At 47.9% G+C, this 12,340-nt stretch overlaps 2 protein-coding genes across 2 annotated transcripts; both read left to right on the forward strand.

Annotated features, from left to right (window-relative positions):
• Positions 1–539: 539 nt before the first annotated feature.
• Positions 540–4,012, forward strand: LOC116445974 (putative acyl-coenzyme A thioesterase 6). Its single transcript, XM_032113169.1, has 2 exons — positions 540–692; positions 3,431–4,012. The coding sequence occupies exons 1-2, from the start codon at positions 540–542 to the stop codon at positions 4,010–4,012; spliced, it is 735 nt and encodes a 244-aa protein (XP_031969060.1).
• A 1,944-nt stretch (positions 4,013–5,956) lies between these two features.
• Positions 5,957–10,929, forward strand: LOC116445829 (acyl-coenzyme A thioesterase 1-like). The gene is made up of 3 exons (XM_032112854.1): positions 5,957–6,669; positions 8,356–8,558; positions 10,250–10,929. The coding sequence occupies exons 1-3, from the start codon at positions 6,060–6,062 to the stop codon at positions 10,853–10,855; spliced, it is 1,419 nt and encodes a 472-aa protein (XP_031968745.1). The 5' UTR covers positions 5,957–6,059; the 3' UTR covers positions 10,856–10,929.
• The last annotated feature ends 1,411 nt before the right edge of the window (positions 10,930–12,340 follow it).

Genomic DNA, 12,340 nt, shown 5'->3' on the forward strand with positions numbered 1-12,340 from the left:
AGATTTTCTCAGGCAAACATGATCTGCTGCATTTGAAATGCTTCAGGCTCACTTGCTTCCTTTTCAGTCCATTAATGTAGGTAAAATATCCTCCCCCACTGGTTTTCCCACAGCAGCCCCTAGCAATGAAATTATTGGTCCTTTCAAGGCAAATGGGGCACCCTTCAATATGGGGGTTTTTTTCTGCTGGATGAAGAAAGTTTCATTTTAGGACCTATCAAGTTAATTGAATACATGCCTGGATGTGTGGCCAATTCCCATAAATACTGGCAAACCTCTGAAACACTTTTCCACAATGCTATTTTATCATAGCAGTCAGCAGGTGAGGGATATTCTGTCTTTAAAGCCTCTTGAAGCTATATTCACAATGAGCAGGGTGCATTACTCTGTGCTCTCTGAGCTGTTGGGTTATCCAGGTTTTGCATAGATGGCACCCATGCACTCTTAACTGTTTGGGATTTAAGTATACGCTGTGTCCTCCAAGATCCTAATATAAACAAAATTGCCGAATCAAAATTAATAAAAAAATGACATTTATTATGCGACTGAAATACCGGTTTCAAGATGGAGAAAAACAGCACCGAGCCCGGGGTCAGAGCTGGGTGAACACGCATAGATCTGATCTCTATCGCATCAGATCTCCCAAGTTCACAAGTGCTGCTTTGGCTGGTTCCTTCTTATACAGTTTTTGGGTAGAGTCCGAATTAATGCTATTCTTCTCGTATTCATGAAGTTTTCTTGTCCCGGAGTTGGGCCGCACAAAGTCTTTCCTGGGTCTGATGAATTGTCTGTCTTGGGTGATGAGTGGGCCATTTCTGCTGATGGATGGGCCATCTCTGGTTCCCGGAACAGTTATTTTTAGTTCCCGGAATGTCCGATTCCTTATCAGATGCGATGTAGATATCAGAGTGTGGTGATCAAGTCGTCATGGTGCAAATGTCCCGGTGATAAGATCCAACCCCACCTAGGTGGAATCCTCACTTATTGTGAAAGAAATACTTTTAGTGTTGTGAAATTTTTCTCTCAGCCAGGCTGGTGCAGGGATTTAGAAACTCTGGTCTCTGTAGGGTCTAATTACATTTCAGTTTTATATATAATAGCACGAATTACATATTTTATTTATAACAATCCCATACTTGAAACAGTGCCAACCTTTCCTTCCTCTTTTGCCTGTATGCTTTTGCTAAATCTTGAAACTTGGGCTGTGTAAAATTGTACTACACAAGAATATGCTGAGGTGCCCTTGGGGCCTCTTGGCTCTGTGAAGCACTAGTGGCTGGACAGAAATGCTGTTGCCACACTCATCCTCTGACCCCTCTGTCTATTCATCTTCACCAGAGGGTCAGCCATCCTTGCCCCACCATTTATGCCCCTGGTAAATATCCCGTGTCTCAGTGGTGCCCTTCCTGGGCTGCTCTGTGTGCTCTCCATGGAACCACAGGCACCAGCACTGCAGCTTTGCTGTTTGGGGGCTGTGGTGCAGAGCTGCACCAGGAGCCCTTTCTGTGATGGCTGCAAGCACCTCCGTGTCTGTTTTGAGCACTTTATTAACAACCAAAGATAGCACAAAATCTCCTTAGCTTTTCCTTTCCCTGGACTCTGTTCTGTTGGGGTGGGGCATTTTGGTAATTCCTCCTCAGCTTTTAATTCCGCCAGGGAAACTGCCTGGGCTAGACACCTTACACATACTCCTCACAGATTTATGCAGGACTAGCCAGGCACAGAGTTTCTCTTTTCTTCATTGTTCTTTCTGCAGAAAGGTATTTCTTGCTGAGACCTGTAGAGTATACCAATTTTTTTGAACTAGAAGGTGGTGGCCCATTATGATCCCAGTAAGAAAAGCACTCATATTTTATAAGGTATCTAAAAATGCTGTTTATTAGAGCTAGCACTAATCTTACATCCCTTTAGATGCTGAGAACCCCAAGCAATGAAGCATTTCCCTGTGTCATGCAGACATGTTTCATAAAAGAGATTGTCCCCTTTCAGTCTTTCAAGGTACTGTAAGATTCTTGTATAAGGAAGCAGCTCTATTTACAGTATCTACAGTCAAACAGAAACAGTGTTCGCAAGGGAATGTCTTTCTGCACTGCTGGGTAAGGGCAGGGCCACATAGGTCATGTTACCTCAGGTCCTGGGTGGGAGCTGCCTGTGTAAGGAAGAGCTGGCTGAGTTTCCTATAGGGCTTGGGATCTGTGCAGGACAGCACAGGCCTGAAGACCACGTTGTACAGGCAGCACAGCACAGGCACCAAAGGCATTGGAGGGGAATGTTCTGCATGCTGTAAGGCAAGGACCATGCTGAGGGTTCCTTCATATGCTTCCAAGCAGTGCAGAAACACAAATGAAGGTACAGGGAGCACATCCACCAGTTTTTGCAAGAGGAGATGCACAGGACCAGGAGAGTTTTGAGAGAGTAGGTCTTTATTTGCTCTCATAATCGGACCCTTGGGCCATAGGAACTGCATCTTTTTAAAGGATACAAAGATCATTGAGTTTCACAACAACTACACGGGGCACAAAAAGTGGGAGGGGAGTTGGCAGTCCCACACGTGACTGTCACTTTGCCACTTTAGAGAAAGCTGCAGAAATACTCATCTGGCTTAGCTAGGATCTGCCAGAATGCTCATGTATGCACTGGAAGGGCAGAGAATGGGAACTATTCAGATACCATCATCTCAGAGTGACTGAGACATAACAAGATGAGGAGGTTGTGGAGAGAAGACACCTGCATTTTTTGAAGCAGCTTTCATGAATTGTCACCACATGCCCACATGTGAACCCTTAGTGTAGAAAATATAAAGAAAAAAGCCTTTACTGGTAGCTAACTGTGGTGGGTTGACCTTGGCTGGCTGTTGGATACCTACCAAACCCCTTTAGCAACAGGAGAGGTGAAGAAACTCAGAGAAACCTTACAGGCATAAAGACAGGGAATAATTCATCAACTAACATCACGGGCAAAACAGACTTGACTTAAGATTAATTTAATTTATTGCCAGTAAATAACAGAGTAGACAGTGAGATATAAAAACAAAATAAAAAACACCTCCCCCTCATCTTTGGGCAGCATCAGGTACATCTCTGAGCAGGTTGAAACTATCTCTGTCCAATATGGGTGAGTCCCGGTCCCTTCTTACAGCCTCCCATTACCAAACTTTTCCACGCTAGCTCTAAATAATCTTACTTTTCTCTTGCAACCAGAGCTCAACTGGTGTCATTGTGCTTGCTCTCTCTTGGCTATCATAAGGGAACATTTTGCATGGGAGTAGAAAAAATTTGTGTGTAGGATGTTCCTGTCACTTGTCCAGAAGAAAAAGTAAATATTGCCATCACTTTCTTCATGTGGTTTTGCAAACTCTCAGCATTAGACAATGTTACCTCCATGAATCTTTTCAACTCAGCGCTGATGAGCATTTCCTCCCATCTCCCAGGTGAAGGGTCCAGGGGTTGGCCTGCTCGGTTTCTCCAAAGGGGGTGAAGTGTCCCTTGCCATGGCTGCCTTCCTGAAGAACATCATGGCTGTTGTTTCCCTCAATGGCCCTGTTGCTGCTACATGTATTCCTCTCTGTTACAAGGATAAAACAATCCCCACTTTGACCTTATATGTGCACAAAGCTAAGGCCACCAATTCCAAAATTCTTGATTATTCTGATGTCCTTGATGATCCCTTTCAAGCTCCTGGCAACCAAAGCCTGATCCCACTGGAGAAAGCTGAGGCACAGTTCCTATTCATTGTGGGACAAGATGACCGCGTAGTCAAAAGTGAGTATTATGCTACTGAAGTCTGCAAGCTTCTGCAGGCTCAAGGGAAGGAAAATTTTCAGATTCTCTCCTACCCTGGAACAGGGCACTGCATAGACCCTCCCTTTTTCCCTCTGTACCCCATAGGAAGCCACCCTGTTTTTCACAAGCGGGCAGTCCTGGGTGGGGAGCTCAGGGCTTATTCTAAAGCTCAGGTTCATGCTTGGTCACAGATCCAGGCTTTTTTCAAAAAGTATTTAATTGTCAAATAATGTGCAAGCAACACTCAACTTTGAACAACCAGATCTGATAAATTCTGCTACATTTATCAGGTCAAACCTTGTCACAGCTGTACCAGTACAACTACAGTATCTTCTACGACTTTGCACATCCATAACACAGAAAATAAATGGGTTTGCCTTTTCTGTTCTCCCATCAACCTTTTTGCTCAAGTGTCAAGAAAAGGAGTGGTGTTTTTTGCATTAGTCTTTGATAAAACAGGCCATGTGCAAAATGCACAGTTACATTTCTTGGGTGGTTTCTATTCTTCTAATACTTGACAGTGTTTTCCATGTCACTGTGGTCTCTACATGCATATGCTATCCTCAGGGCATGCTGAGCTCCCAAATGACCATTTTGGAGCAGGGATTTCACTGCTCTTACGGTGAATGTCTCATTGCAAATGGAAACATCTCTGACCTCTGTGCTGCTGGAAGTGTGTAAGAATGGCTGCTATAGCCAGGATGCTGGGCTGTCTCTGGTTAAGCCTTGGGAAAGATCGTTTACCTTCTTTGTTATTTGGATGAAAATTGTAATAAAGAGACTGAGATTTTAAAGTCTTAGAGTCATTTGTTGTGCTTTGGTTAGAACCAGGGTTTGCAACTTGACTACTTTCTCATCCCAGGGTGGAAGCTTGGGACTGCAGAAACTTGGGATCAAAGGCTGCCCAGGTGGGAACAGGAGAGCACAGAAGATGGACACATGAGTCCCCTTACCTTCACTCTCTTCTACTGCTCTTGCATCACCAAGCATGGAGGAGAAGGACTGTTGCTGAAGCTTCCAGGACCCTTTCCCTTAGCATCTCCTCCCACATATGGTCAAGCCCATGATCAAATCCAGTAGTGTAAGCCAAGGAATGTTGTTTCAACAGCAGGAGTAGTTGCCACTACTACTTCAACAGCAGGAGTAGTTGCCATTCAGTGCTGGACACCAGACGACACACCCAGATGCTAGATCACAGAGCACCTCACCTGTTTGCAGAGAAAGGGTAATCTCCATGGTGAATGAAAGATTGCTGAGACTCTGCCCGGTATCTCTGACCACTTAATATTTCCAGCTAGGACAATGCTTGGAATTCCCTCTGATGCTTCCATCTCTTTCACATCTCTAAGTCAGACAGGAGGAGATCGGAGCATGAGGCACTGCTACCTGCATCTCCCAGGAAGAGTCTGGGAGCTTAAGGAAAGGGCTCTCCCTCTGCAGTTCCTTTTGGATCAGAAGATACATCTCTGCATAAGATGGACTGAATGACCTTCTTTTTTAAATCCTTGCACAATCCATTACTAGAAGAGCCAGATGTTTCCTGACCTACCTAAAGAGTCTTGTGAAACTGCTCCTCCCTTATTGCTCCTCCATCCCTGACCACCCTGACCATCCTTCCCAATACACCTGGCTGTGCGGAGACACAACCCACCTTGCCCATGCCTTGGGGTAACCAAGAGAGAAGCAGAGCCGGCAAGGAGACAAGAAGCGATGGCGAGCTAGTGCTGGTGTGGGTTCTCCCCGCTGGGGCTGGCCCTCTCAGCGGTCCCTAGGCTGAGCGGCACAGCACAGCTCGGCCCTGCTGTGCAGAGCTGTCCAATCTCTGTGCGGTCTGTCCCACACCGGCCCTTCCCTGTCCAGTGAATTCTGACTGCGATTCTGCTCGGTGGCTCGTCAGCATATCTGCTCGTCCTCTCCACATATCCCCTTCCTGCAGCCACCCCCCGGCCCGGGAGAGCTCGGGGGGACACCGAGGAGCTCGCCGAGGCCAGAAAAGTTTCAAGGACTCGGTAGCCTTTGGAAGAACCCTCCCACAGCCGGGGAAGGCAGCGGGGAGAAGACAGAAGAGAAAAAGAGGAGGCAGGCAGGCACGGAAGTAGGAAGGCAGGGAAATTGGCTGGCAGGCACGCAGGAGGGAAGTAGGCGGGCAGGACAAAGGAGCTGCCGCCCCGCTCCTCCTTGCCGGGGCGTGCCAGCGGCGCTTCAGGCCCGAGCCCGGCCCTGGTCCCGCGAGGATCTGCCCTAGAATCCGCCCCTGGCGGGGAGCGACCCGGAGCCATGTGGCAGGTCAGTGCCCGCTGCGTGTGCCGGGCCAGCTCCCGCGCCTGCCAGAGGCGGCTGCCCTGGCCCGGCCCCGCGCCTGCAGCCCCACGGAGCCGCAGCCCCGCGTGGAGCCTCGGGACAGCCCCCGCCCACGGACTCTCCTCCATGGCCGCCTCCATCCGCCTGTCGCCCGCCGCCCGCAGCCTCTTCGATGAGCCGCTGGCCATCGCTGTGCAGGGGCTCGGCCCGCGGCAGCAGGTCACGCTGCGAACGTCCTTGCGGGACGAGACGGGACAGCTCTTCCAGGCCAGTGCCCGCTACCAGGCGGGGGACGACGGGGAGCTGGACCTCACCCGCTGTCCTGCGCTGCCGGGAGGCAGCTTCTCCGGCCTGGAGCCCATGGGGCTGCTCTGGGCTTTGCAGCCCCAGAAGCCTTTCTGGCGGCTGGTGAAGCGGGACGTGCAGAGCCCCTTCCTCCTGCAACTGGAGGTGTTTGAAGGCCACGGGGAGCTCCCCGGGCGGCTCCTGGCCCAGGAACAGCACGAGCGGGTGTTCCTGCGGGACGGGGTGCGGAGAGTCCCGGTGCGACAGGGGAGGATCCGGGCGACGCTTTTCCTGCCTCCCGGTGAGTACCGGCCGTGCCGGGCTCCTTCTCCCACGGTGCTGCCTCTACTTCTGGCGCCGCACTCCCAGGCCCGGAGCCAGACCGCCTCCAGGCTCCCCTGGAGCTCCGTACCAAGCAGAGGACAAGGGGGAGCTGAGTCTTGCCAGCAGGCACTGGACACTCCTCAAGGAGTGGCCTGATCAGCTCAACCAGCTTTGATCTGCTGGCCGTACTCCTCACATAGAGCAGCTGCATGTGGTGAAGCACATATGTGTTTGTTTAATTGACTTCTATTGGACACGAAGACATTGATCACAGTACACTCCTAGTTCGCAAATGCCATGGGAGGTGGAGCCAGCCAGTCTTCAAGGTACCTTTCCTCTACCTGGCTGTTTTCCAGGAAATTCAGATGGTAATTCTTTTGAGTAAGTGGAGGGTTGCTCTCCTAAACTGTAGAGTTTAAGCCTGTTGCTTCCCTTTCCAGCCTCTCCACAGCTCCTGAACTTAGTAATGTCCTAATTGCTGTAGCCCAAGTTGCCTTTTGCTGCCACACTTGTCCCCAGTTCTTCCCTGTTTGTGAGCAGAAGGTCAAGGAAAGCATTGGACAGACTTGCCCTAGCAGTACTTTTGTCAGAAAATAATGAAAAGGGTCTGTGAGGTTTTCAGATTGCCTGACAAATGCTGTTTTGTCCTTCCAGCAGCTGTCCAGATTTCTGCTAGTTGTCTGTAGGAAACCTCATCTATTGCATTCCCTTGGTTCTGTAATAGCCACACCCCCACCACATCCCGCGTTTCCTTCCCCGTATGATACAGACGTTTTCACCAAGTGTGTCTCTGGAACCCCATGTACTCAAGGAGCTCTTCTATGTATCACGTGCCTTCCCCTCTCCCCTTTCTTCCCTGCCTGTCTGTCCCAGATAACTCTTCCATGACAATGCTAAAATCATACATGCTGTCCCAGCCAGTGCTGGGACACCCTGGGCTCTGACTGCTCTGACTTCATCTGTCTCTTTGAGGCTGGAGGTAAATTTCTAGTTCTTGCTTGTTGCCCATGTTTGACGTGCAGACACCTGAGGGAAGCCTCACCTTCCCTCCTGAGCAGGAATGGAAGTCTCCCTCTTGGCCTCCTCCTTTCCATACCTTGTTAGCAGTTTGCAGCAATGCCTCTCAGCTCTGGACTTCAGTCCCCGTCCCCTGATGAACCTAATGTAATGCTTCCCTTACCAGTTAAGCAAGGATGGTTTCAAACACTTTCTTCTCTTAATCCCAGAATAAATGATGAAGGTACATTTACACTGAAATTGAGAAGCTGGGACCATCAGAAGATGAGATTTTTTGATCAGCCTTCTGAAAAATGCACTAAGGAGAAGCCTTCTGGGTATTTTTGAAGCAGAGCTTGATACCTTTTCAGTGAATTTACATGATACAGAGAACTAGTTGTGACTGTCAAAAGATCCCTTCTCTTCCAGCTGCCTGTTCCCTGATGTTAGCTAAAACATTAGCAGGCCTGCTAATTTGTGCTAGTTTGTTTGATCTTGAAGCAATGTAGTCACTTCATTAAAACTGTCACAGTAATTTTGGACCCTTAAGACCATTCTGCTGCTCTAATTTTTTTCTTTTTTTTTAAGACACATTCCCAGGCTTATGAATTTGGAATATAAATTAGAAATTGTGGGTTCATGTGCTCTGTTATGTGGTCTCTCTTAGGAAATGGCCCCTTTCCAGGAATTATTGACTTGTATGGAACTGGAGGAGGACTCCCTGAATATAGGGCATGCCTGCTGGCCAACTATGGCTTTGCCGTGCTGGCTCTGGCATTCTACGGCTATGAAGATCTCCCCAAAGAGATGAAGGAATTCCACCTGGAATACTTTGAGGAAGCTGTAAACTATATGTTACAACACGCCCAGGTTGGTTTGTTCATTGACTCTCACTACAGTGAACTCTCATTAGTTAGGTCCTGTCAGAGTGAAGATGGGGCAGAGCTGCTGTACTTAAAATAGCATCACTGTTGAGTTGGCTGTAATTTATTTGTTTTATATCTTTAACTCCCATTACCATGGCTCTCTGGCAGATTATTCCAACTCTTCCTTTTGAACTGGACAGGTGAAACAGTGACACATTGGTCACATACTGGTAATTTTTACTCCATTCAACCCAGTGTCATAACTAGGGTGCTAGTTGCCTGGAGGCTTACTGGACTTCCAGTGGGGATTTTAAATTTATGCTCTGTAGAATGTCCTTCAGAACTAAATGTCCTTTTTGGCTGTGGAGCACATGATAACCTTCTGTGATCCAGGTCTCAGAGAAACCAAGGAAGCTCAAGGAATTCCACCAATACACATTTGTTGCTGTGAATTTTATAAGCTGTTAAAATCACTCCAAATGTTGGTATTTGATAAGTGTGGGTTTTAGTAGCTAGTTGTGCACTTAGGGATCCTTCTAATTCAGCACCTCTCAGAAAAGAACCCTGCTCAGTTCTGCATCTCCTTATAAGTAGCTGTTCATGACAGTAGAAACACTTAGTTTCTCTGGAGAATGAAAACAAATACCTTCCTCAACCTCAGAAAGATGAGTAGTTGTTAAAGGTCTTGGCTGCTTTTTAGTCACCTTACCCTTAACTGCTCATGCCACCTCTCTGCCCAAAAAAATCTGAAAATTGCTTCCCCCTGCGGGTTTTGGATTTTTTTCCCAGAGAGCAGTGCAGTACCATTGTCTCCCATTAACACCTCCACTACTATTCTCACCATGTTTTTAATGTGTTGCAAAGTTTTCAGCCGTATTTTCTAATTTCCCCCTTCCCATGTTTCAGAGTCAGTGGGTTTGAAGCCTGTTTCACTGGTGATAAGATACAGAAGGTATTCAATTTTGATATTGTCTCAGAGCCTATTTGCCCCGAGAGTCTTTGAATATTCAAGCAGTTGTGGCATTAGCTAACCTTCTTCCAATATCCTTAGAGGATTTCAGCACCCAGTAAGGTCATTTAACTTTCCTATTCTAGTTAATTTGCCTTGTGTGAAAGAAAATGAAGGTAACCTCTTCTAGATTGACTCCAGAGGACTACAATTCTTTTAGAAAAACTGTTTTAATAGGTTTTATTTTTAAGATAAAGAGTAAGCTACCTCAGACTACTTCCTGTGGGTTAGACACCAAGCATTCTAGAGAAGCAGGAGAGCAGCTCATGTGGAGCCTGCTACCCCACATTAGCTTCTTAATAGGGGAACCTTGAATATAAGAAATACATTAACATAAGTGATGACAGTATCATATTCATTGCTGACTTTGTGCATTTTGCACTGAAAGAAAGCAATTGTAGAGGAGGCCTCTGGGACTGCACATTTGCAAGCACAGCTGTACTCTGCTTCAGCACTGAACCTTGTAGCTTTGTTAGGATGATGCTGCAGTCTCAGTAGGGCTTAGGATCATAAATCAAGCACAGAACAGTGCCCAGGATCCCTCAGACATGGGCCCTGCACACAGGACCTCAGATGCCTATACTTGGGGTCCAAATTTGGGACAGACACAGCTGCAAATGCGGCAACATTTTAAAGAAGTGGCATGCTTGGTTCATTGCTTGATGTTTCTCTTCTCTCACCTCCAGGTTAAAGGTCCAGGAATTGGTTTGCTTGGACACTCGAAGGGGGGTGACCTGTGCATCTCCATGGCCTCCTTCCTGAAGGGCATCGCAGCCACTGCCCTTATCAACGGCTCAGTGGCAAATGTGGGTGCAGTGCTCCGCTATAAGGACATCACCATTCCACCCCTTGGTGCCAATCTAAAACGCATCAAGGTCAGCAAGTCTGGGATTGCTGATATTATTGATGTATTGAACAACCCACTAGAAGGGCCTGACCAGCAAAGCTTTATCCCTTTGGAGAAGGCCGAGTGTTGCTTCTTGTTCATTGTTGGCCAGGATGATCACAACTGGAAAAGTGAATTCTTTGCAGTTGAGGGGAGCAAACGTTTGCAAGCTCATGGGAAGGAAAAGCCTGAGATACTCTGTTATCCTGGAGCAGGGCACTACATCGAACCTCCCTTTTTCCCGATGTGTGCAGCTTCAATGCACCTGCTATTTGGCAAGCCTGTGATATGGGGAGGGGAGCCCAAGGCACACTGCAAGGCACAGATAGATGCTTGGCAGCATATCCAAGCTTTCTTTCATAAACACCTCACAGGCAAGCCATCTGGAACATCTAGTAAGCTCTGATATGAATTAGGTTACTTTACAGATGAAGATGCTGGTGTTTCAAGTTTGTTTTGTTAAATGGCTCAGAATGAGAACAAGGAACACCAGAGAATAAGCTATTAGATTTCTTGGAGGATGATGGTGGGTGAAAGTAAGAAAGCTGCTTCCTTTTTACACCCTCTTCTAATCTTGGTTAGAGGTCTTGGCCTCCCGTTTCGTGTAGTATGGGGTTACAGGCTATGGAAAACAAATGGTGGTTGGTAAGGCTGTGTGCGCTTTGACTGTGAATTGAAGTGGTAGGTTGTAGATACAAAAATGCTGCTAGCGAGCATTTTCTTGCTATTTTCTAAGTCCGTGAGAGACTTTTCTCTCTCACAGAAGAGGTAGCAGAGTATGTGAGCAACCAAGCCACCTGCAACCTTGAAAAGTCTTGTTTATGGTATAGTAGAAAAATATTTTGGCAATGGATGCTTTAGGATTTTAGCCAATCACCCCAAGGGGTGGCTGATCCTTTGTCCAATTAGACTATGAAGAAAAAAGTCTATAAAAGAGTTTGTAAAATAATTCAATCAATCAATCTTGCTGCACAATTCCTGCCTGCTGGATCTTCTCTCCTCCTCCTCCCTATGGCTGCGGGACACGGTGATATACCCTAGGGCCCAGGCCTGCGGTAACAGTAGGTAACTCATCCAAGCTGAGAACCGGGATGAAAATGTGCCTTGACCTTCTCAGAGGAAACGTATCCCATTACCCAGCTTTGTGTTCTAGTTCCAGTATTCTAGTTTTTCTGGAAGCAGCAGTTCTCTCTTCCTGCCTCCAGTAGTCTTTCTGTTCTCCCTGTGCACTTCTCCCTCCTTTGTCGCTCCTTCCCCTTCTCCCACACCAGTAAAATGCATTTGCCTTAACAATATCGAATATTTTGCTTACCAAAAGCAGCAATACTGTGCCAGCACCCTCAGGTAACACTTCACATTTATAGGCAACAAACAGCCCATAGCTTGATGTGACATTCTGAGCACATGCAGTAGAAATGAGGCATTTAAACAGTCTGTGGAAGTTCATAAGCGTGAAGAAACAACAGAACGGGTGCTGTTAGTCATCATCCCGGAGCTGCTAATGGGTGTCTCCTCAGCATGGCTGGGTATCTCTGTGGAGGTCCGCAGCACTGTGGGAGCTCCCTGCCCATACATTCCCTAAATGCCTTCTCAGCTGCCTGCTCGTAAGGGCTGCTGAGAACAGCCCGGCTGCGGGGCTGGCACGGTGGCTCCGTGAGGCCGAGTGCTGTGCGGCCTGAGGCGGGCTGGAAGGGGCGGTGAGGCGGCCGGCCTGCTGTGGCGGAGCGGGGCTCCGGCTGCACGCCCGCTGCTCTCTGAGCGGGGTGAGCGCTCAGTCCCGCCGGGGATCGTCAGAAACGTTTGACACCCAAGCGTGGGGTTGAAAGGAAAGACGATAGGTGTTGCCGGCGTATTTGCACTATGTCCGAACACGTACCCGCCAGGGTCTGCA

The sequence above is a fragment of the Corvus moneduloides genome, chromosome 6, assembly GCF_009650955.1.
Source record: "Corvus moneduloides isolate bCorMon1 chromosome 6, bCorMon1.pri, whole genome shotgun sequence".
Classification (NCBI taxonomy): domain Eukaryota; kingdom Metazoa; phylum Chordata; class Aves; order Passeriformes; family Corvidae; genus Corvus; species Corvus moneduloides.